We start from the raw sequence: 22,075 nt of genomic DNA, 5'->3' as shown, positions 1-22,075 counted from the left end.
ATAAGTGCACACATGCAGAAAAATTATTACTTGTATTCCAATGGGCATTATATAGGAATGAAAGAGAGAGAGCGGTATAGCAATTCTTAAGTTGCCACAACTGGCTACAATTGATTGGTCCTGCAGATTGTGGTCCACAAGAATTTTTCAGAATTCCTTCTACAGCAGATTAATGGGCAGTGCTGACCTTAAGAGAAAAGCACCTTACGCTTAAAATTAGTACAGTGACAGATGGCCATTTGAGGATACCAAATGCTCAAGCTCTTGCTTGCAGGGAAAAACAGCTGATTAAAGTTTTATTCTCCAGTGTAGTACTAATAACATGTCTTCCAAACAAGCAGGTCCAGGACTGCAACCTTCCCTGAAGATTTTATCACAAGCTGCTTACACAAGGAAAACAGCAGCAGATCGCTAGATTAATGGTTATGTTCTATGCTTGGTTTGCACAAGTTTTACAGCTAAGCATAACAACTTGTCAGTAGGTTCTACCAAGGTCATTTGGCCAAATGTCTGCATCAGAGTTCTTCAACTCAACTATAATGCTTTTACACAATCTTTTAAGGGTTATTTAGACAGACCACAGCAACTATTGCTTTGCAAAACCGAGATATACAAAGCACACACACACTACCAAAAACAATTTGCATGTTTTTTCTGTGCAAACTAAAATTGCATGAATGTTTCATAACAGAACAATACCATCTGCGTAACAGATAAGGTTAATTCATTTTTAATGTACAAACATGAGTTCATGTTTCATTAAAATCTTCAGGCTCTTTGTCATTTTACTGTCTTGCTCAGATTGGAAAACCCAATGCCAACACAGGTCATTAGGACTTTTTCACCACCTTTGTGCTCTTCATCAGATGGTTTCATTTCAATTTTAAACATAACCTGGAAATAGCTTCTTAAATGTCGCAGAAACTCAATTCTAAAAGAAAAAAAATAAGGCAAAATAAGTATAGGTATAAACATCTCAATTGGTACCGATAGTTAGTTTGGACCAAAGCTGGGTTCTAGTAGGAGCCACCATTCACTGAAAAAAAAATCAACCTGATAATATATGAAAATTTAATCTGCTGCTTCGCCAAATTGACATATGGGAAATGCCCCCTCCCCACAAAAGGTAACGATTAAAAAATGTTTAGATCAAAGGTAGAATAAGGAAAGCTGAGAAAACACGTGGTAAGTTTCCTCAGAAAGACCTAAGCTAGCAGAGAGCTGCTTTCTCTTTGCGAGGCAGGAAACAAACTGAGAAGGGGGGTCGATTCCCTCAAGGGACAGGAAGTTGAAGACCTTGTTCGTGCCTCCCTGAGCAAGTGAAGGAAATCACCCACTCTGAAGATGCCCTCCTCCTCAGAGTGAGAAGTACTGACCCGGGATTGAGGAGTCATCCATTCTGGGTGGGGTTGCACTTCCCTTGAAGGAACAGGTCTATAGTCTGGGGGTGCTCTTGGACCCAGACTACTGCTGGATAAGCAGGTGGCAGCTGTGGTCAAGAGTACCTTTTACCAACTTTGACTGGTTAGCCAGCTGCACTCTTTCCTGGGCAGAAAAGATGTGGTCACTGAGGTGCATGCCCTAGTTATATTTGGATTAGATTACTGCAATGCGCTCTATGTGGTGCTGCCTTTGAAAAATGTTTGGAAACTTCAATTGGTATAGAATGCTGCAACCGGGATGTTGACTGGAGTGGGTCATAGGGACCTTATCACTCTAGTTTTGGCCCCCCTACACTGGCTTCCAATTTGTTTCTGTGAACAATTTTTTTTTAATATAAATTTTATTGGGTTTTATGATAGAAATTTTCCATTGCATTAAACATCTATAACAATATCGAGTTTCAATTCTAACCTAAAGTTGTTATAATTCCATATCATATAATAAAAAAGAGAAAAGAAAAAAGAAAAAAAAAGAAATGGAAAATTTTTTGACTTCCCCATCACCTCTATCTGCCTCTTAATAAAAAGTTCATCCCGTCATAAGTAATCTAATCTTGATAAAATATCAATACCATATATAAAAAACCATAATCTGTTAGTAAATATAATTATGCTTATTCAATATTAAAAAAAAATCAAAAATAATCCTCTGGATCAGATTAGAAAATATTCTTCCATTCTTCCCAATTTTAACTCATATTCACAATAGTGCATCCACGCCCCCCATTCCCCCAAAAACCGAACGTCATTTTCTTCATTTAGAATAGCTGTGAGTTTTGCCATTTCTGCCACTTCAAACATTTTAACAATCCAGTCTTTTTTCTCTGGAGTTTCTAGCCCTTTCCATTTCGCTGCATAAAGCAGTCTCGCAGCTGTTGTGGCATAAATCAAAAAGGTTCTTTGTGTTGCTAAGTCGTCTGGAATCATACTCAATAACATCATTTCTGGTGTTTTGGATATATTCTTTTGTAGTATTAATCTCAGTTCATTATAAATCATGTCCCAGAAGTCTTTGGCTTTGTCACAGGTCCACCACATGTGATAAAAGGAACCAATTTCTTTGTTACATTTCCAACAAGTAGGGGACATCGTTTTATAAATCTTTGCAATTTTCTTGGGTGTTAGATACCATCTATACATCATTTTATAGATGTTTTCTCGCACTGACTGTGCTTTTATTCCTTTTAAGTCTTTAGACCATAATCTTTCCCATTTATTTAAAACAATATCATGTCCCACATTTTGAGCCCAATCGATCATAGTTGGTTTAATCGTGTCCTGCTCACAGTATATTGTTAAAAGGAGATTATACATTTTAGAAATCAGCTTTGTATTATTGTCTAGTAGAATCCTTTGAAAAGGAGATTTTTCTTTAGAGAAACCTTTTTTTGCATCTTGTACAAAAACTGATTTGATTTGGTAATATTGAAGCCATTGTAAATCATCCTTAAGAAGTTGAAAGTCTTTTAGTGAGCATTTCTTTCCTTCCCAATTAATTAGATCTTGATAAGTAATAAATTTGTCTGGTCTAAGTGGGCGCAAAGTTAGCATTTCTTGGGGCGATATCCACATCGGTGTTTCTGGTTCCAAAATGTGTTTATATCTCATCCAAATACGAAGTAGAGAGGACCTGATTATGTGATTACGGAATGTTGCTTGTAATTTAATTTTATCATACCACAAATAACCATGCCATCCACTTAAGTTATTATAACCTTCCAAGTCTAGCAAACGTACATTTGACAAATTCATCCAGTCTTTTAGCCATACTAAAGCTACCGCTTCAGCATAGAGTTGAAAATTAGGCAGTGCTAAACCTCCTCTAGTTTTTAGATCCACCAAGTATTTATAAGCAGTCCTTGGTTTTTTTCCTTGCCAGATGAAGTTTGAAATGTCTTTCCTCCAAGTTTCAAAATATTTTGTTTGTGATATTATTGGTAAATTTTGGAATAAGAAGAGCATCCTCGGTAAGACATTCATTTGGATCGTTGAGATACGTCCCATTAATGACAATTTTTTGTTTGACCATATAATCATATCAGTTTTAATCTTACCCCATAACTTGAGGTAATTGTTGGTTAACAGATCTTTATTCTTTGCAGTGATCCAAATTCCCAGGTATTTAACTTTGTTAGCTTTCTCCCAGCCAGTATATGATATAAATTCCTGTTGTTGTATTTCCGATAAATTTTTAAATATTATCTTTGTTTTTTCTTGATTCACTTTAAAGCCTGATACTTTTCCAAAATCATCCAAAGTCTCCTGAAGTATATTCATTGACTGTGTTGGGTTTTCCAAAATTAGCAGTAGGTCATCCGCGAATGCTCTCAACTTAAATTCATGTTTTTTAATTCTTAGCCCGCGGATGTCCTCCATACTTCTTAGTTTCACACATAGCGGTTCCAACACCAACAAAAATAAAAGTGGAGACAAGGGACATCCCTGTCTAGTCCCTTTCGTGATTTGGCAGTTATCTGACATTGATTCATTAACCAAAATTTTAGCTTGTTGGGAGGTATAAATAGCCGATATACCTTTCTGAAAACGATCTCCAAAATTCAATTTATCCAAAATCCGTTTCAAAAAGTTCCAAGAGACCATATCAAAGGCTTTTTCTGCATCCAAAAATACAAAAGCCGCAGTTTGTTGAATATTATGGTCATAATATTCCAGTGAATCTAGTAAAATTCTTACATTGTCTTTTATTTGCCTTCCTGGTATAAAACCTGCTTGGTCCTCATGTATAAGATCCTTAATAAATTGCTTTATCCTACATGCCAAAACCGAAGCAAAAATTTTGTAATCCACATTTAAGAGCGATATAGGTCTGTAATTAGATGTTTTTTCTGGATCTCTTCCTTCTTTGGGTATCAGTGATATAAATGCGTGTGACCAAGTCTCCGGGGATGTTCCCTCGTCCAAAATTGCATTGTAAAGTGAACCAAAAAATCCAACTAAATTGTCACTAAATGTTCTATAAAATAGTGCAGTAATTCCATCTGGTCCAGGTGTTTTATCCGTTTTTTGTCTCAGTATTGCTTCTTGTATTTCTTCCCTTGTTACTGGAGCTTCAATACATTCTCTCTGGGTCATTGACAAAGCTTTCATCTGTATTGAGTTTAGAAATTTATCTATTTTCTGTTTTGGAGTATTTTCTTTCTGATATAACTTAGAGTAAAATGAAACAAATTCTTTCTGAATTTCTGAAGTTGAATAAACTGGTCCTTTAGCAGTTTGGATTTTTGTTATAATCTTCTTTTGAAATGAGTCCTTCAGTTGTGTTGCTAAAAATTTTCCTGGTTTATTTGCATATTCAAAATACTTTTGTTTAGCAAGTTTCAGATTTTTATTCATTTCCTCCATTATTACCAAATTTAATTGGTGTTTAGATGCAGAAATCTGTATTTGAATTTCTCTTCTCTCCTCTTCCTGTGTTACCATTACCAATTTCTGCTCCAAATTTTGTAAATTCCAAAGTATGTTGTTTGTAAATTGCAATTGAGTCTTCTTCCAGGCCGAGTGTTTCTGTATCATAAAACCTCTCAGAACAGCTTTGAATGCGTCCCAAACTGTATTTAAAGAAGTTTCCCCATTAAGGTTAATTTCAAAAAAGTCTTTCATTAAAACCTGTAATTCCTTTTGTATCTTGTTGTCTTTTAAAAGTTTATCGTTCATTCGCCATCTAAATGCTTGTTTATTGTTCCAATCAAAGGTAACAGGATTGTGATCAGAAAAAGTTCTAGGTAAAATATGAATTTTACGTAGTTGCGTGAAAATTGATTTACTGGCCCATATCATATCGATTCTGGAGTGTGAATCATGTCTTGCTGAATAAAAGGTGTATTCTTTAGCTGTTGTATTCATTGTTCTCCAAATGTCTTGTAATTCTAATTCTGAAGCCATGGCAAAGAAAGTTTTAGGCAAGCATCCATCATTGATATCTTTTGCTTTTGATTTTTTGTCCAGAGATGGGAGAATAATTCCATTGAAGTCGCCCATCAATAAAATTTGGTCTTGTGCGTACTGGGTTATCAGATCATGTAATTTTTCATAGAAGGATTTTTTCCCTTCATTGGGTGCATAGATTCCAACCACTATTGTCCTTTGTCCCAATATTTTAGTTCTGATAATTACAATTCTTCCTTCATTGTCTTTATATACTAGTTCTGGACAGAGACTGGGGTGGGCATAGATTACCACTCCCTTTGTTTTAGTTTTAGCAGAAGCAATAAATGCTTGTCCAAGCACCTGTTTCTCCAAGTATTTTTTATGCTTTGAAGCTATATGGGTTTCTTGTAGGCAAATTAGGGAGTATTTATATTTCTGTAGATATTTGAAGATTCTGGCCCTTTTAGTTTTCTCATTCAGTCCATTTACATTCCAAGAAATTGCTTTTGCCATAATGTAGTGTTTTTTAGCAAAATAAAAAGTCTATAGTTTGGTACCACCTTCTGCACCCTGTACCTCTTCTTCTTCCTCTTCTTCTTCCTCCTTCTCTCCAGGTAATTCTTTAAGGTCCATTTTATATTTTCTCAGAAATTTCCCCACATCTGCTTGGGATAGAATTGTCGTTTTCACTTCCTTATAGGTAAAAGCCAAACCTTGTGGCATAATCCAACGGTATTTGATACCATTAGCTTTCAGTATAGACACAAAGTCTTTGTAGTTATTCCTCTGTGAAAGTAGATGCCTTGGAATATCCTTCAGTAGTATAAGAGAGGAATCTCCTGCTGACACTGGGTTTTCATAATGAATCTTCATAATCTTGTCTTTAACTCTGGTGTCATAGAATACTATCATCAAATCTCTTGGCTTAGATCTTCTCATTCTAGCAGGTAGTGGTATCCTGTATATTCTATTAATGGCTTGTTTTAATTCTTGTTCATCTATCTGAAATAAGTAGGCCAAATTTGGTATTGCAGATTCTTTATTGTCTCCCATCATATCTGGAAAATTGCGTATACGAAGGTTGGTCTCTTTCACTCTCATCTCCATCATTGCCATTTGATTTTTTGCCGCCATCTGATCCGCTTGTATTGTTTCAATCTGTTTTTCTTGGCTTGTTAATTTTTTCTTTGTGTCCTTGTGCTCATCCATCACTTTCTTAATTGATACATCCATCGCTTGCATATCTGTCTTCATAACAATCATTTGAGTTTTTACTTCTTTCAAGTCTCCAGTGACCACATCCAACTTCTGATTAATAGCTTGGGATGCTTGACCAAGATTTGTCATCATAGAAGTCAATTGTGCCATCTGTGTAGACATCTGTTCAAACTGTTTATTTGTTGCCTCAGTTTGTTTAGTTAGCATATCCTGTAACTTTTTTTCCATGGTCGAGGTTTGTAAAGAGTCCCTTAGTTTAGTATAGGCAGGGCTGTGTAGTGAGCCAGAGCGGGGTCGAGACATTTACATTCAAAAAAAGCTGGTAAAATACATGTCCACCGACAGGTCCTTTAAGGTGCTGGTTAAAAGATGATAGTTCAAAGATCAGCCTAATAATTTTTTCGGGTTGAAAAGAGTCGAAATTGGCTTTAAAATTGCATTTTAAAGTTTTAAAATACCAGTGAGTTTTTTCGGTCGCTCTAGATCGGATTAATCAGGAAGTAAACAGGAAGTTACTAGTGCTGCAGACCTTCTATCGCCTCTTCTCGATGGTTATTCCTTCAGGAATGATTTGAAAGTAACTCGAGTGCGACGGATATTCAGTCCCGCGGCTACTTCCTGTTGTTTTAGTTCCAGTGATAGAGAGGGTGTTATAGAGAGTCTTCCGTTCCAGGCACTCCCTTACTGCAAACGTGGCAGGAATTCGCCGGAAAATCAGGAAGAGAGATCACCCTCCCCTTCCTTCGGACCTTCTCATTGGTGATAATTCTTGTCAGTCTAAAAGGTATCCTTCCGACTCTTTGTTATGGTTTAGGCTGATCGATCCGATAAGGCTCCTGTCGCTAATCCCGATGACAAACTCAGATCAAACTTTTTCAGTTCGGATTATGGAGGGGTGGGGGTCCCAGAAATATTCTTATCAGCCCCCCGTCTGTTCAAATTTCTAGTAAGTAGACGAAGAGTTCTTTTGTACTCACTTGGGTGTCAAGAGGTGAGGTTCTTTTCTTTATGTAGTCCTTATGTTGGTATTAAGGCGGTGGAGGGTAGAGCTTGCTGCCAGAGTTGCGTTTTGGCGATGTCCTTCCCTAGTGCCCTCGCAGGACCGGCGTCTAGGACTCCGAGGGGCTTAAAAAAGCCCCCTCAGAGTACCTAGGAGGTCAAACCGCGTTTGCGGGCTGCAGGGAGTTCCTGCTTTCCAACCCACTTGCAAGGGTCGGATTGGGGTATCTATGTACCCCAAAAATAACGCAAACTTGGATTTCTCCCAGGACAACCTGGGGAAATGGAGTGCTCTCTCCAACGGCACCACCGGAAGTCCGTTTCTGTGAACAATTCAAGGTGCTGGTCTCAACCTTCAAAGCCCTATATAATTTGAGACCACATACCTGAAGGACTGCCTAATTCTGATGAACATGCCCAACTATAACGGTCATCTTCAGAGGCCCTGCTTCGGTTGCCCCCAGCTCCTGAGATTAGGCATGTGGCAACCCGGGAAAAGGCCTTCTTGGAGGAGGAGGAAAAGAGTACCGGTAGGTTTTTATATGCCGACTTTCTCTACCTTTTTTAAGGAGAATCAAACTGGCTTACTTCATCATCATCATTCCTTTATTGGCATAAAAACATAATGCAGAAGGGTACAAAAGGAATGGAGATATTAAAAAGTGCCCTTTATAGAATAGTTAAAAGACAGTTACATCGAATAGCACTGTTTGTTGATACTGCCATCTAATTAACTGTTTGGCGGGCTTTTAAAACAAACTTTAAAAACTGCCACCGTCTCCAATATACGGGGCGAACGATTGTTCAATAAATAGGAAACATTAAAAGAATCAGAGACATTCTGTCTATTAACCAACAGGGGGCGTAAAAGTTCATTACGAAATTCTGTGTAGAAGCTACAATAAAACAAGACATGAGCAACTGTTTCAATACAATTGTTGCCACAAGGGCAAAGCCTGTCAGAGGGATTTTCTGAAATCTGCCTTCGCAAACTGGTTTACAATCTCCTTCCCTTCCTCTCCCCACAACAGACACTTTGTGAAGTAGGTGGGGCTGAGAGAGTTCAGAGAACTGTGACTAGCCTAAGGTCACCCAGCTGGTTTCATGTGTAGGAGTGGAGAAACCAATCCGGTTCACCAGATTAGAGTCCGACGCTCATGTGGAGGAGTGGGGAATCAAACCCTGTTCCCCAGATTAGAGTCCACCACTCCTAACCACTACACCACACTGGCTCTGGAAGTATCCCCCAGGGAGATTAATCTGTCCCTTCTGTTGCTGTCTTCTGCCAGTGGGTGAAGACTTTTTGGGGGGGGGGGCTTCCTTCAATGATCCTTCCTTCCTAACCAATGTTTTTATATTCTGTATGTATTTTAACTCTGTTTTTTTTAAGTCTTTTAAAAGTTGTTTTAATGATGTATGTTTTGGAGGGGGGTTCATTTTAATGGTTTTATAATGTAATTTTATCATGTATGTTTAAATTGTTAGCCACCTTGGTGGCTTCAGCAGGGGCAGAAAGGTGGGATATACATTTTGTAAATAAATACACAAACTATTTTTGTGGGAGGAAAACAAAATGAAATACACGCATGATATGGAAATGGCTGGCCTGGCATTGAGATAGATAACTATTGTGGTAATAACAATTCTGTAAATACCAGCAACTAAAAGTATTCAAAGAGAAGTGCAGGAGGGAAATCCAGACATGCAGGGCAGATCAAGGTTGTGGGAAGCCTCAAGAGGAGGATGCATTCCATTTCACACTTTATTTTGCCCCATGCAAGTATGGGCCAGAATGCCCATTTACCTCTTGCACCCTTCAAACAGTTAGTCTAAAAAAATAGCTGCACGGAGGCCTATATGCCGCTGCTGTGTGAATTCCAGGGCATCTAGTTAGCCGCTGAAGGAAACAGCTGGCTGAAATACATAGATCTAACAAGCCCCTGAAAAAAGCCAGGCACCTTGTTGTATCCCCAGAGCAAACACTCTCAAATCACTCTCTGCTTGTTCTGGGCCAAGAAACAGCAGAGATGGGGAGAAGCCAAACTAAACAAAGATCTTGCCCACAGCTGAGAAACAATGATGTTGGAAGAAAGAGAGGCTATTACTGATGCATTTACTGTTGTCAGCTTCCCCTGACTAACCTGTCTAGGAAAAACAGAATCTTCAACTACAGCAGTGTTAGGAGACTGGAATACAAGAAAGTGCTAATAAGCTGAAACAGCAGAACTGATGGGAACCTCTCAGCCGATAGTAGACGACAGTGGAGAATACACAGATCAGACCGTAGCTGATTTCTCCCAAAATTAAAAACAAAAAAGGGGGAGAGCCAGTTTTAATGTTTCATAATGCAAAACAGCTTATTTTGAGAACTCTTGCAATGTCATTTATTCTGTCCCAAGGTGGGGGTGGGCAGACACAAACATACAATGACAATACAATGTGAAATCCTGGCGACCTGCGATTTTGTTTTTAAAATGGGACAGTTCTTCTAATTGTCTGGGTATGTCTTGCTCCTCCTGCTTCACGTGGAGAGTGATAAAAAAATGAACTCCAGTTATCTGTGATAACCAGAGCTAGTTGCTATGATTCTCCATAGCTGGGGAGAAAAGCAAGGTATAAATATTCAAATAGCATGTTATATAATCCAATAAATAAAAAGCACATTTTTCTTGATTTTGGCTACATGCAACATGTGAACACCAGGTATTCTAGCACATTAACCTTTTGAATAACATGAGTCTTGCTACACTATCTGTTATGCAGAGGAAGGCAATGGCAAACCACCTCAGTATCTTGCTTTGAAAACCCTACTGGGTTGCCATAAATCAGCTGTAAAATCTTAATCTGTATCCTCACTCACCTTCTGAGGGATTTCAATGTACTCTTTCCCAGATTTTTATAAAGCTGTGCTAGAATCCACAATGAATCAGAGGAGCATGCCTGTTATCTCGGGTGCCGTGGAACACAAGCAGGATAAATGCTGCTGCAGTTGTCTTGCTTGTGGGCTTCCTAGAGGCACCTGGTTGGCCCCTGTGTGAACAGACTGCTGGACTTGATGGACCTTGGTCTGATCTTGCATGGCCTTTCTTATGTTCTTATGTTAATATACTCTCCAATCCAATTCCTCCACCTTTCCCTCCCATGTACTATGTCACACATCTACACCTGATGCCTTCATGCCTCTTCTCCTCATGCTGTTTCATGACCCATAGCCTGGAAATCCCTAAGCATTTACTCTTCAGAGGGTGATCATCAGATTATTAAAGATTACTTGTTAAGTACTTTATTACCGAGCCATGCACAACTGCTTGTTCCCCTGCCAACTGACGCACTGGAGAATCACTGGGATGTCATTGATCAACACAGGACCACCCTCCATACAACCCAGAAACCAACCCTCTTGGATTCCAAGGTCAGATGCCAAAATTCATTTATGGATTTCAGTTTTCACTGTGATGGCACCATCATTCTTCAGTTATCACAGTACTGTACCTTTTGTGTATACAGCACCGGTACCATGATAACCGAAAAAGGACAGTTCATAATCTAGTTGTTTAGCCATGATTTCCATGAGCATGTTCAGGGACACACAATCTGAAAAAAACTTGAAAACAAAGCTGAGATGTTTTTCCAAGGCTGTTTGTTGAGCTGGTTACAAAGATGGGATGACTTGTGTCCATCTATTCATGGAAAGAAGGCATTTTCCTTCTTAAAGACTAATTGAACAAAACACACACAAATTCTTCCAAATGGTTTCTGGAAATTTCTTCTAAATATTCATGGGGAAAAATAGAGTAGAAGCTTTACCTTTAATAGTACAAAACGTTAGATGCTAGGAATATGGGTCAAGAGCATATCTCCAGGTAGGCGACACCTGGCTGATGTGTGAACAAATTTCAGCCCGTTACTGCTCTGGGATTATGCAGTATTGAAAAGTAAGAAAGTCATCCAATGTAATGCACAAAAACAGACACCTGGCAACATACGACGTTGTTGAGTTCTTTAACAAGGAGTTCAAGAAGTTCCTTTCACAGTTACAAATCAAGCATTTCAAAGCACCCAACCCCCCAACTGTTATATAATCCAATTAGCAAATGGGGTAAGGCTTGTTAATTTCACTTTTGGTGGTGGGGGGGGATGTGGAGAAAAAAAGAAGAACTTACGTGTATGGAGAGAGTGTTCCTAATAGGACTTTGGAAACATCCTGCTGTCCAAGGGTCATGAGGAGGACGACTAAGCTTTGGTTTGTTGAATCCACACAGCCTCCCTGCAAAGACAAACATTTTAATAATTAAGCTTTATGCTAACCAGAAAATAGAGACAGAAAGAACCAACTCTCCTGCCCACACAAAGATGTCAAAGGGCAGCAGGAGTTAACATTCTTGCTCCTGCTGTGTAAGTAGAAGAGCTCCTCTGAAAAACTTCATACATTCCCCAGTAAATAACACACTTCGAATCTGGCAGGGGGAAAAAATTGCTAATATGCCTATGAGAGCCAGTGTGGTGTAGTGGTTAAAGTGTCAGACTAGCACCTGTGGAAGCTTGCTGGGTGACCTTGGGCCAGTCACACACTCTCAGCCCTGACCCTGGCTAGTATCTGGATGGGAGACCTCCACGGAATACCAGGGTTGTGACACAGAGATAACAATGGCAAACCACCTCCAAACGTCTCTTGTCTTGAAAAACCCTATGGGGTCACCACAAGCCAACTGCGACTTGACAGCAAAACAGCAACAACATGCCTACACTGCAGCTTTATTTTTATTTGCCCTCACAATGAAGGCTTTCAAAATAAATATACACACTTATAGTGAACACTGCTAAAAAGGCTAGTAAAAACAAAAAACAAAAACCCTAGTAATAATCAGGACAAACAGAACAACATAACAATAAAAACAGGGCAAAGTTTCATAAAACATGGCACAAAAATAGGTAATATGCACACTTTAGCAATAAATAAAACTAGGTAATACAGAAACGTTGGCAGCTGATAAAAATAATCAAACCAGTACAATTAAATCAAAGATAGTGGCTAGCACACAAATAGTCAGTGGCTAACATGCCAAATTACATAGCAATTACCTCCGTGAACAGGGAAATTTTAACCTAATGCCTAAGCCAGGTGGTAGGACTGGGGTGTGTGTGTGGGGAGGGCTTGAGGCATCAAATTCCAAAGGTTATGTGGGTGAATTTTGGCCTGGGGACCTGTCCCTCACAACTACCTGCCTCACCTCAGCGGATGGGGGCATTAAAAAAAAGAACTCTGATACAGATCTTAATGCTCAGATAAGAAAGTGGTTCTTAATATATCCCGAGGTCCCAATCTATTCAGGGCTTTAAAAGTAAGCATTAGCATTTTTAATCTGCTTGGGAATGGATCAGTAGATGGTAAAGCCTTTAGAGAACTGGAGAAGTATGTTCCTGTGCAGATGTATGAGCTGGAAGCCTTGCAGAAGAGTTTCTGAACAAAAGTAGCCCCGTGTAGTGCACATTGAAGTTATCAAGCCTAGATATGATCAGAGCCACAGATCAGTTATTATCAGGAGCTAGACAGAGCATGCATATTAGTCTGCAGTTACCAGGCTCAATTCAAGATACTGGCTATCACATACAAAGCCCTTCATGGTCTCCCAATGCTCCACCGTGACAGCATCACTTGCTGAGCAGGGCCTTCTGCAGATGCCACCCTGCAAATGGACAATGTCAACAACTGCCCATACATGTGCATTCTCCATTGTGGCCCCCACCTTATGGAATGGCTTGCCTGAGGAAGTCAGGAAGTCTCCCACTCTCCTGGCTTTTTGCAAATTATAAAGAAGTATTTAGGAGGGGTTTATTTTACAATCCCAATCTCTGCTAGATAACCGCTCATGGGATTTCTCCAACTCTCCTAATTTATTTGGAGTAGATGAGCCAACTCGACCTTGCGACAGTATAAAATGCAGATGTGACATTAATATAGATCACTTGGAAGGTCTTTAACTAAAGTTTGTTGGAGATAATTGTTTACTTACTTCAAAAACAGTTATTGAGATTTTTCAGCAATTAAATCACATTTCTGCTCAGTTCAAACAATTTAGTCATGACCTCAGAGCCTTTACAGAGGAGGCTATGAATTTTGCCCCCTCAAATGTTATAAACGACTTAAAAACAAAAACTTCAAGCAACTTGGGAAAGAATGTAACTCAGAGGTTGCAGTCTGTGGTTCAGCCGGCTGATGAGGGAGGTGCTGAGTTGGAATTTACTTATGGAATGGCATGCCAATTGCAAAGGATCCAGAGAGTGTTATATGTAGCTGAGAATGATTTGAACTATGGCCGTTGGCAAAATAAACGTAGTTATAAATTCCAACAAGAGCCCCATGGCGAAGAGTGATAAGCTGTAGTACTGCAGTCCAAGCTCTGCTCACGACCAGAGTTTGATCCCAACAAAAGTTGGTTTCAGGTAGCTGGCTCAAGGTTGACTCAGCCTTCCATCCTTCTGAGGTTGGTAAAATGAGTACCCAGCTTGCTGGGGGTAAAGGGAAGATGACTGGGGAAGGAACTGGCAAACCACCCCATAAACAAAGTCTGCCTAGTAAATGTTGGGATGTGACATCACCCCATGGGTCAGGAATGACCTTTACCTTTTTATAAATTCCAACAGTCAGCTTTTGAGAACTGAGCCACGCCTTGTTGATGTAATTAAAGTGGAACGACTTGTGAATATGCTGCCAGAGGTGAAATTGCTCCTTTTATTCTCCCAACCTACTATTCCTAAGATGCTACTAAAAATGCGTATATTCCTCTCACTGTTTGAAATCTCTGTTACAAGAGTTTTTGTTGACAAAATTATTCATCCACTCCTATCAAACAATAGTGAAAACATGACCAGTGGCCATGAAATGGGAGCAAATATTGCAAATACTGCCAGAAGACTGGGAGGAACTATTGCTAAATCTTCAAAAATCATTTCAGGATTTAATTAATAGAACTAAAAAAGAACTGGCAAAATTAAACTCAGCCCCTGCTACAGGAAATGGAAGAGTTGATGACGGAAAATCAACAAGAAAAGTGAAGCGGTCTCCATGCATTTCAAAGAGAGATACTCGCACAGTTGCAGTGAGGCAGGAGACTGTTATCACCACCGTAGATGATTTCTAGAAATCCCTGCAGAATCTACAAAACAGGTCTGCGCTCTTGAATATATTTCTTCCCAGGAAATCAAATAATATTTATTTTTACTCGTGCAATAGGGCTTTTGAAGTAGTTTAGAAAGATAATTTGGTAAAGAAATATGACTGTCTATAGTACATTTTGTCTGATGCTGTAAGTATGCACCATTTACGTAATTTGCCACTGAGTTCAACAACATTATGTGCCACTGAGTCCAACAACAGTCCCCCAGCATCACCTTCTGCTGGCCTAGAGGTGGCCTAGAGAGGACTATGGAAAGCCAAATGCCCACCTCATGTAGCTGGTCCAGAAGGAGACTAACTTCAGTAGTATTTTAAAAGCCACAAAGAGGTTTGGGGAAATTAACAGGGCTGCACTCTCTTATTCCAAGAAAGACTGAAGTTGCAAGGCTGCTGTTTGCTTTAATGCTTTGCCCAAAAATGGAATGTTTGCTATCAGATAGCTGTTAACAACTATCAGTTTATTTGATTTGATTTCTACCCCGCCCTTTCCTAGCACAAGCCAGGCTCAGGGCTTGTTACAGCCAACAATTGCTACTTACTCTTAACTGCAACACCAGCAGCTGTTTTTGAACTAAGAGTTATTGGGTAGGGATGTACAGAATTACAGAAGCCTATTTCTCCATTAGAAATGACTTGTGAGTACAAAAGCACTCACGTCACAGTAGAGCTCTCCTGATCAAAAATATGAGATTTATCAATTTCATCAATTCAACAAAGGCTGCATCGACAAGTGCTCTGAGGACTGATCTAGTGCCTCTTGTTCATCAGCCCATTGTTCTTCCTTCATTCACAGGCCTCACCATCTTTGTATATCTTGCCCTCTACAGATCTGTTGATGTAAATGCTTTCTTGAATGAGAGAACACTTTTTCCCCTAATTGGGTTTATTCCTTGAAGCAGTCTGATGGAGCAACTTCATGCTATGCACCTCAATAGCTGTGACTTCTCTAGTTCTCCCTGTTAAATCACTTGAAAACAAAAGGACAATCTAATTTCTGGTGAATGTTTTAAAAGCAAAACTGTAGCACCTTCAGAATAAAGAGTCATTTGGATAAGATTCACAAAACTCAGTAAAGGTCAACATGCACTCAATATACCCTTTTTGGATACCCACTAGGAATATACAGAATTATAGCCAATTCTTTCAAGAAGCACACAAACACATTCAAGTCCTCAAAAGTGGAACACCTCTTGGAGAGAGAAAGAGAAACACACACGAAAATGAAATTACTTTCACCAGAGAAGGTCAGCTGCAGAATTATTCATACTTCTAACTTTCTCACATATGTAGTACTGTTCAATAGCGGCAGCCACTAAATACTTCAGACCAGATGTCCTTCTGTGCAAGTTCTGTTGTTAATACTTAGGCCTATCTACTGTCTTAACTGGAGATGGCAGAAAGAACCGATGGTCAGGTTTGCTAGACTTGTTTTTAATTTGGGCCAGGGGTTTGTGCACAGCACCTGCTATAAGTTAAAAACTAGTTTTCCTATTGCGTAAAACATTCAGCTCAGTTCCTTAGCCTCAGCTCACTTTTTTCATTCACCTACTGTTACATGGCTCAACCCAAGCAAGCTACATTTGCGTATCATAGGAATCTGTGGGACAAGAAAGTAGTTAGGAAAAAAATGGCTCAAGTGAAGAAGCTATATCACATGCTAAGGGGGGGGGAGAGACAGAGGTCATGGGTCATATTGGCTGGGGTCACTGAAAATACATGCGCTTTCTTGTCCTCAAATACAATCCTACAAAGCATACCCTGGTTTCTCCAACTCCATCTGCAGCCTTACAGCCCATTAGGCAAGCCAGGATAAGGCCCATCTGTTTCTTTGGCTTCAATTAGGAAGCAATATAACCAGAGCAATATCAGATGACTTGATCTGACCAAGATCAAGAATCCCATTTACTGCTGAGTGAACTGGCAACAGGCACAAAATGATGCTTCAGCATCTCCATCTTCCATAATGATCTGCTAATCAAGCTGGTGTGGCTTCTGAATAACAACCTTGTTCCAATTGCCTGCTAAAAGAAAAGCTGTATTTCTGACAAAGATTACTTCCCTCCGTTAAGATAAATTTCATTATAGAGTGCAGCATTCACTTTTACCTTCTATAAAATGAAAATGACAAACAGCAAAACAACGTTGGCAGCATTAAATAACACCCCACACACACACGAAAAAATGAATGTAAGAAGATCTGTCGGACAGCACCTTCACCTTGTATTCTAAAGAGACTGTAAACTAGTCACATACCCTGTAAATCTCTTCAAGTAGTAACTTTGCGCAGTTTGTGCCAACGTCTTCTGGGAGTACAGCAACACCCTCTCCCTGGGGGTTAGAGGCCAGCTCAGCACTAAGGAAAGCACCATTAGCAGTCTCTGCCACAAGGGACAACCCAAAACCTGGAGACCTGAAAAAGAGCAGACAGGAGAATAAATGGTAAAAATGTTCACAGTTGTCATAAGTGATGTATGCTTAACAGTAAGTTTTGTATTTGTGTATAAAATTGCTTGGCCCAAGCATTTGCTCCACTCCTTACCCTTTTGCAGTGGACCTGAAGATATGCCTTTCCAAGCAGTCCACATTCATTTCACAGGCCTGACTTGCAGCATGACACAGCCTGGCAAGAAAGTTCTCCAATTTTCCCTTTCCCCACAAAACAAACCAACTAACAAACCAGCCCTGGGTCATAACAAAGTGGTGTGTGTACCTCACAGTCTCCTCCTCATGAAAAGAACACAGATAAATGGTACATATCCATACATGTTAGCTTTAGTTTGTATTTTAAATTGCACCAAAAATATATGTCAGCCTGTTTAGACAATATTCTTATTCTACAGATAGGCTGTGGAAGCCATAGAGAATTCTTCATTGTAAGAAAAGAAGAATGGGAGGCCAGCAGGGAAAAGCAAGTAGCTTTTAATCTGAGACTGGCTCTGAGAAGCCAGAGGAAGGGACTGCAATTCTAAGCAAAGTTATACCCTTCTATGCCATTAACTTAAAAAGACTTTGAAAGGTGTAACTGTGCTGCATACAACTGTAGTGTCAGTTTGGTAACCTGGCCAGTTTGGTACTTTCTTACTTTCAGGGAATGAAGGGACCCCTGCGAATAGCCAAGAGACTGCTGGTATATCTGGCTATGCCAATGAAGGGGTAATAAGGGCCCTAAAGGGCATGCGTTTCAAAAAGTGAATATAATTTATATTCTTTTATTCAACAATTGTTATTCATTTGCTGGCTGACTTTTAACATCTCCTTTTTACACCATAAACCATGACTCACATCATACACTCACAATGCATGTGCTAGTAAGTTAGCTATCCATATTTGCAAGGAACTCTGTGCCAAATGATGAGCAGCTGAAGTTCCCTCCTGAACCATAGGGAAGCCAAGCACTTGGTGCCGGACAAGGTAATTTGCAAAGATAAGCTGCCTCAGATGATGCAATGGCCTGTTCTGTGCATGCAGCAAAATGAGGTGATAGAATGGGCCATACCCCTTCAGATGCAGGTAAAGAATCACATTTAGTATTCTCCCCATGTAAAAACTCTGCTAACAATCAAAGGGAAAGGTTCTAGACTAGCCATTCACACACAATGCTAGTTTTCTACTTAAAGAGAAAGATTAATGTAGTGGAACTCTGAAAAATTAATCTTTCAACTGGCAACCTGTAGTGATGCAGTCCATTTTACCACCTCAGCACTCTGAGGCCTTGTTAACACCTCCTTCTGCTGCATGTCTAGATGAGGCCAACACCTACCAACAACTTTAGGGCCTTCCCTCAGATTACATAAATTCCATCCTGAGACCATCACCTCACCCATGAGAAAAATCTTCTCACACTGGGTTCTAAAGCAAGACATCTATATTTTAGAAGGTGATTGAACATGCTCTTTTTCTAAGTCTGAACGATGAAAAAGAACAATTTCCCTCCAGAAAAACCATCATTTTACCTGGAGGGCAGATTCTCCCTTATGGGATTTGTATACCATTAAACTAGGAACCAACCTAGATTTTCACTGGAAATAGTATGAATTTTGCTTTCCTTCCTGAACCCTTTCTTCCCCTTGCACTGTATTATGATAACCTGCTTAACCGGACTTATTGCAATCAAGGAAAATCCCTTAAAGTACCCAGTTGATTTCTCATAGTACTAAACATGCACAGAGGCAGAGTGGGTTGGGAGAAGGAAGAACAAAGATGCAGAGGAGAGACTGGGAAGATCTTGTCTTGCGCAAGGACATCTCCCTTCCCAAAAGGCTCCCTTCCCAAAAGGCTCACTCTGCCTAGAGCAGGGGTGGGGAACGTCAGGCCCGGGGGCCGTATAAGGCCCTTGAAATCATTTGGTATGGGCCTTCATGGGTCCTGGCAGATCTCTAGCTCAGTAGGATGCTGCCCTGCCTGAATCTCTTGGGCCCAGCTGGGGACAGCAGAGCTCAAAAGCAAGTCGCTCTATGTGGCAGACAGAGCCATTTCCGGTTGTGCCTCTTGGCTAAATGTTTGACCAAATATAGCAGGCTACTTTTTAAGTTGATAATTTTGTATGGCCTGCGAATGATGTTCTAAATATCCAAATGGCCCTTGGCAGAAAAAAGGTTCTCCATCCCTGGCCTAGAGAAACCAAGTGGGAGGAGGCAATGGCAGCTACTGAAGTTCAAGTGGGTCAGAATGAGCAGGATTCTACAACAAGGTAAAGGCTGCTTCTCCACATAGAACTACAGATCCTTAATATGCAAAGCCTCCCTGGACAGGAGAGGGGAGGAGACTATTTCACTTTGATTTTATGGGCCTCCCAAACCCACCAGAAGGCAAAAGGTAAGAGGAACACTTTCCAGCAGCATGCAAATGACTTGCTCAAGTGATGCAAGAAACCCTGAGGGTATGTTCCTGCACCGTGCAGGCAGGGCTTCCCTTTGCACACAAATTTAGTTTGAGTGGATTTACTCATCTTGTACACAAGTTACAGTGAACACATGTACCATCCATGTACACTTGACTGCTCTTTGTATGTACACTGAGTAATTCTCACATAACAGTCAACATATGTACAGTTGAATGTGTGATTGTTAAAACCCCACATTTATCCAGGTACTGCTCCCCGGTTTCATTTGTAAAGTGAACCCATGTTTGCTCTTTCTTACAAACAGATGTATGCATGTACAGGCAAGATGTACATGTGTTCACCATAACGTGAACAGGGCTACTGTTGCCTCGAGGATGAGATTAGAGTGAGTGCAACAGCACAGCTGAGAACATTTGCTGGGGAGTCCATGGGTCAAATCTCATTCTAGCCTCAACACTACTTTGGCTCTTGGCATGCCACTGTTCCCTCAGTAGCACCAGTCTCTTGTCAGCAATATGAGGACAAAGATATTTGCATAGTCTACAGGGTTCATCGACATTACACAATGCAGGTGGTCTAGAAACTTGAAATGCAAAGTCTTTTTTTTTTAAAGTTGGATTACTTACTTCCCAGAGCTAGTTCCCTTCATGTGATCTGTATAAATGTAAATATCTGGCAGGAATTTATTCAGGATGCTCCTTGCAGAATCCACAATTCGATTTGCTATCTGGGGTGATACTCTCACAGAATAGCTAATTCATTAAGTTAAGGAATTTTTCATTAAAAGACCTTTAAAATGAGTGGACTATAGCAGAGAAATATTTCTGACACATTTCCTATTTTTGCTTTCCATACATTGAACACAGAAACATACAATTTACAGCCTGTGGTTTTGCAAGCAGTACTTACATCTCCATTTTGGATTCCAGAGGACAAAAGGTCACAATGAATGTGGGGGGCCTACTAGGCTGTAGAAAGTTACACCATTTTAAGGAGCCCCACACATACTTTGAGAACTGGTGTGGTATAGTGGTTAAGAGCAGTGGACTCTAATCTGGGTTCGATGCCCCACTGCTCCACATGAAGCCTGCTGGGTGACCTTGGGCCAGTCACAGTTCTCTCAGAACTCTCTCAGCCCACTCAAAGGCAAGCAATGCTAACCACCTCCAAAGGTCTCTTGCCTTAAACACTCTACAGGGTCACCATAAGTCACCTGTGACTTGACGGCACACACACACACTTTCCTTAACAGCTCTGTACACCCCATGGGCCCAATCAACATTACAACAGCTATACCCATCAACCCCTGGAATAAGCTATGAGACCCTCCTACATCAAAGAATGGCTTAATCTTTCAGAGAGTGCAGATAGCTTGTTTTAGCAATACAGTAATTTCTATCTTACAACTGGAATTTAAAATATTAGAGCACAACTATCTGAAAGAGATGACTGTACTGTCAGTCACTGTCTCCAGCAAGAAATGTGTTTGTTTCTTATTGATATAATGGAATGCTGAGGTGGACAGAATGAGCAGAGAATTGAGCCACCCTCTGCTTTGCAAAGGAAGCACAAGTCACATGCCATTTCCTGAAAGACAATGTTAGGACTTCAAATTAAATCTTGCAGTCCCATGAATAAGAGATGACATTCGGAGAATGAAGAACAGACCAAAGTCTGATCCAAAATATTTGTAAATGTACCAGGGCTGCAGACCTAAGAACACTGACCTGGAAATAAGCCCCACTGAATAAAATGGGGTTTACTTCCAAGTAAATATGTTTAGGATTACTCCCTAAGAGTAAGGCATCTTAATTCATACTTGGCTGAACTGCTTGCTTCTGTGAATTGATAGCTTATTTTGTATCATCTGATCAGAACAGTTTCACTAGTATAACGTCAACTTTATATATAAACTGCACAAAACACAACCGAAATTCAGACATTCCCGTGTGATTCTGGGTTTAACTTGAAAGCAACAAAAAGACATGCAGGAGTCATGTAACAAAAAATGGAGGGTGGGCAGAAGTTAGAAGTTTGTTATTTAGGTCGCTATTCAATGGGAAAGCATGCATACCAGTTCAGACAATTCTCACCCTGTGCATACAGGGTGGAGAAACAAGAGTACATCTTAACTCCATGCTAAGCCTTTGACACCATATATATAACATTTGAGCAGGGCCAAATCCAAGGTGCACAGGTTTATATCATGCAGTTAATTCTCAAGTTTTACCTGGAAGATCAACTGTGCCATGTGCATTTGTGCATGTAAGATTCGTTCCCATCTGAACATTACCGTATATACTCGCGTATAAGCCGAGTTTTTCAGCCCAAAAAATGGGCTGAAAAAGCCGGCCTCGGCTTATACGCGGGTCAATACGGGGGGAGGGAGGAAAGAGGAGGGAGGAAGGGGGGGAACTTACCGCCGCCGCCGTGCCGCTTCCTGCCGCCGGGAACGGCCTGGGGCCGCCTCCTGCAACTGCAGAGAGGCTTCCCCGGGGCCCCCCGCGC

At 40.3% G+C, this 22,075-nt stretch overlaps 1 protein-coding gene across 1 annotated transcript in view; it reads right to left on the bottom strand.

Moving 5' to 3' along the window:
- Window positions 1–717: 717 nt before the first annotated feature.
- The window catches only part of LOC130492918 (RNA 3'-terminal phosphate cyclase-like protein), a 40,240-nt gene continuing 18,882 nt past the window's right edge, over window positions 718–22,075 (bottom strand). The window contains exons 6-9 of the mRNA XM_056866691.1: window positions 20,194–20,319; window positions 16,978–17,134; window positions 11,711–11,814; window positions 718–931 (exon numbers count right to left, since the gene is read on the bottom strand). Of these exons, the coding sequence (XP_056722669.1) occupies window positions 781–931; window positions 11,711–11,814; window positions 16,978–17,134; window positions 20,194–20,319 (538 nt within the window). The 3' untranslated portion in view covers window positions 718–780. The remainder of the gene's footprint in view (window positions 932–11,710; window positions 11,815–16,977; window positions 17,135–20,193; window positions 20,320–22,075) is intronic.

The sequence above is a fragment of the Euleptes europaea genome, unplaced genomic scaffold, assembly GCF_029931775.1.
Source record: "Euleptes europaea isolate rEulEur1 unplaced genomic scaffold, rEulEur1.hap1 H_2, whole genome shotgun sequence".
Classification (NCBI taxonomy): Eukaryota; Metazoa; Chordata; class Lepidosauria; order Squamata; family Sphaerodactylidae; genus Euleptes; species Euleptes europaea.
This window is presented reverse-complemented; position numbering and strand designations above follow the sequence as displayed.